Source organism: Emiliania huxleyi (genome assembly GCF_000372725.1).
Source record: "Emiliania huxleyi CCMP1516 unplaced genomic scaffold EMIHUscaffold_3, whole genome shotgun sequence".
Lineage (NCBI taxonomy): Eukaryota > Haptophyta > Isochrysidales > Noelaerhabdaceae > Emiliania > Emiliania huxleyi.
The window spans coordinates 2,528,599-2,532,135 of record NW_005199770.1 but is presented as its reverse complement, the minus strand read 5'-3'; the positions used below and the strand labels follow the sequence as shown (position 1 = coordinate 2,532,135).

Sequence of the window (3,537 nt, the reverse complement as noted above, 5' to 3'; positions counted from 1 at the left end):
TTAGAGAATAGCAACAAAATTAGCAGTACAGGGATAACCACAGAAAACAGACACAATCCTGCCAAATTAGAGTTGTCAAAATCGCGGCCGGCGGGAAGGGATTTCGTGTCACTTTACAAACACGCCGAGACGCGAGCACTGTGCCCCGGACTCTGCTGACAGGGTTTGCGATGAGGAGCGACCCGAAGGGTTTCTGTCAACAGCTGTACGTTATTCACTCTCCTCGCGATATTGCTGGGCGTGGGATTCATTCAAAACTCAACAGCCTTTTCACACGGGGTACGGCGGCCCACTCCTCCCGGGCTGTTGTGGGGTGCTGTCGACCCTCGTGCGGTGGAAGAAGCTCGCAAAGACGCGCGGTCGTTGTGGCGACAGGCGCGCCGACGCAGCAGCCCACGCAGTCGCCGGCTCCCGACGACTTGCAGAGGGCGCCGCGGACGCGGGCGGCGGCGCCTCCCGATCCGTCGTGACCAGCGGGAGCGCCTTGCACAGCGGACACGAGGGCAGCCACTCGGAATGCCGCCGCTCGCCCAGCCACTGGGAGATGCACTTTCTGGCGGTAAGAATTTCTTTCGGTGGAAAATGTGTTGGCACGGCAACAGCCGAAGCTGCTCTGCGGGCGGGACAAGCGCTGCATACATCCCCTCTGTTCATGTCCGCCGCGCCAGCTCGCACCGGCGCCAAACGCCGCACACCGCCTCCTCCGTCGACGAAGCGCGGCGGCGACGTCCCTGCAAGCATTCGGGAGGCCGCCACGGATGGCCAAGCGGGAGCGGTGCTGGCGTGGTTCGACGGCGGCGGGTGGGTCGACGCGACCTTCGAGTACACCTTTGAGGACGGCTCTCGCGCGAGCGGCATGACGCTGCTGATGGTCGCAATGTCCAATGGCCACGAGGAGCTGGCCGAGGCGCTTCTGCGGCGCGGTGCAGATGTCTCGTTGCAGAAGAGCGACGGTGGCACCGCGCTGTGCCTTGCCGCCGCCAACGGCCGCGAGGAGATGATCGAGCTGGCGTTGCGGCACGGCGCAGAGATCAACCTGCAGGCCAACGACGGCGACACCGCTCTGATGTTCGCCGCCCTCGGCAACCATCCCGCCGTGGTGCTCCGCTTGCTGCGGGCGGGCGCAGACATGACGCTCCGCTCTAGCGGCAAGACGGCGCTGCAGATTGCCAAGGAGGAGGGCCACGCCGAGTGCGTTGAGGCTTTCAGGACGTATCTCGGGGAGGTAAAGGCGGCGCGCAGCAAGGCGCCATCATCGGTCGAGGCGGGCGGCGCGGGGACGAGCGGCGCACCCGCAGGCGAGGCGGAGGCGGGCGCCAGTGCCGTGGCCTCTGCTTCGAGCGGCGAGGGCGCAAAGGCCGCGCCGGGCAGCGAGGCGGTGCCAAAGGAGGTCGTGTTTGCGGCTGGGCGAGGAGACGAGCCGCCGGTGCTGGCGTGGCTCGACCGCGGCGGGTGGGTCGACGCGGCGTTCGAGCACACCTTTGGTTGCGGCTCTCGTGCGAGCGGCGTGACGCTCCTGCTGCTCGCAATGGCCAATGGCCACGCGGAGCTGGCCGAGGCGCTTCTGCGGCGCGGTGCGGATGTCTCATTGCAGACCAATAGCGGTGGCACCGCACTCATGACCGCCGCCGTGAACGGCCGCGAGAACCTGGTCGAGCTGGCACTGCGGCACGGCGCGGAGATCAATAAGAGCACCTGCACGACCGGCTGCACCGCGCTGATGGACGCCGCCTACAAAGGCTACGAGCGGGTTGTCGACACGCTGATCCGGCATGGCGCGGAGATCAACCTGCAGACCAGCGTCGGCGACACCGCGCTGATGCTCGCCGCCCTCGGCGACCGTCCCGCCGTGGTGCGTCAGCTGCTGCGGGCGGGCGCGGATACGACGCTGTGCTCTGAGATGGACAAGACCGCGCTGCAGTGGGCCAAGGTGAAGGGCCACGCCGAGTGCGTGTGCGCCCTCGAGGAGCACGCGGCGGCCAAGGCGGCGGCCGAGAAGGCGGCGAAGGAGGCGGCGTGGGCTGCGGGGGCGGCGGAGAGGGAGGCGCAGAGGGCGGCGGAGGAGAAGGAGGCGGCGCGGCACGCCGACGAGCTGCTGGCGGAGGTCGAGGCGGAGAAGCGCGCCAAGGGCAAGAAGGGCAAGAAGAAGAAGAAGAAGGGCGGAGGGGCGGGCGCGGCTGGGCCGTCGCAGGAGACGGAGGAGGGTGCTGAGGCGCCGGCAGAGGCAGCTGAGGCTGCAAGGAAGGCCGAGGAGGAGAGAATGATCAGGCTTCTCGAGAAGTGTCACGAGGAGAGGATCCGGTTCGGCATCACGGCGGCGAGCCAGGCGGCGGCGTCGGCAGTGGTGGCTAAGGCGGTGCGCTTGGACGCTGAGGCGGACGAGGCGGAGGAGGAGGCGGAGGCGGACGAGGAGGCGGCGGCGGCGGCAGAGGCGGCTCGGGCGGCGGCGGCGCAGGCGCAGGCGGAGATCGTCGCAGCGCTGGAGGAGGCCAACGCGGCGCTCGCGGACGCGACGGCCGCTGCAGAGGCGAGCGCTGCTGTTGCGGCTGCTTCGAAGGCCAAGGCGACCGCTGCCAGGATGGCCGCGGATGCAGCCGAGCAGCAGCGCTCGTGACGTGAGAGCTGCTCGGGTGGCTCTCAGGATAGTATCCCGTCGATCACGATCTGTCCGCCGCGTGGCGAGACTGAGTGAGAGTTAAGGACAGACTGTCGCACGCGAGAGAGCTGCTATGTTTCATATGACTTATTCATATGTGAAGTCAATGCTTTCGGGCGCCTGTGAGCTGTGTGACGGCCCCGATCCGCGAACACGCGCGCCGCTTTGTGAACAATTTTCTCGCAACCCATCGAATATACCGGAATAGCACGTATGAGTGCCCAAAAGTGCGACGCTCGGAGGTTGTCACCCTTTGCTACCGCTAACCCGACGCGTCCATCCGCGCCACGATGGACTTCGCGAGCTCTATGTTCGCCTCTGAGGCCATCGCCACAGGCGGCGACGGACGGACATACAAGGCTCGAGCGGCGGCAGCGGCTCAACGGCCGCCGGCGGCCGTCGTGTGCGTTTGCTTTCGCCATACGTGGCGCACCCCCCGGCGTCTGCTCTGCTTTGGGGGCGGAGGGGAGGACTCTCATGTGCGGACTGTTGGGCTCTCTGTGTTGAACTGGCGCTTGTGCCCGAACCACATCAGTCTGACCGAGCGGCACGCCGCCGCTGGGGGCGTGAGGAGGCCGCGGGGGACGGCGGCGAACCCCATCCTTCGATATAGGATGGGCCCTCACGGCGGCCCGTCTGCTGCTGAAAATGTGGCGTGTTGGGGGCTCTCCTGTGTGACTCCTCTGGCTCGCCACGTTAAACTGGCGCCTGTGTGTGACCAACCCCAACCCCGGCAAGCGCCCCCCGGCCGCTGGGGCTGCGAGGCGGCCGGGTGAGCGCGCGCGAGACGCCATTCTATTTGTAAGGATGCCATCCTATAATATAGAACGGCCAGGTAGGGCTGAGACCGGTCTCTGACATGGTACCATCCTCCTTGCCTC

At 66.9% G+C, this 3,537-nt stretch overlaps 1 protein-coding gene across 1 annotated transcript in view; it reads left to right on the top strand.

Moving 5' to 3' along the window:
* EMIHUDRAFT_95765 (hypothetical protein) overlaps positions 1 to 2,614 on the top strand; it is a gene marked incomplete at both ends in the record, with an annotated part of 6,937 nt that extends 4,323 nt beyond the window's left edge. Inside the window, one exon of the mRNA XM_005775585.1 lies at positions 2,105 to 2,614. Within this exon, the coding sequence (XP_005775642.1) occupies positions 2,105 to 2,614 (510 nt within the window). The remainder of the gene's footprint in view (positions 1 to 2,104) is intronic.
* Between the last annotated feature and the right edge of the window lie 923 nt (positions 2,615 to 3,537).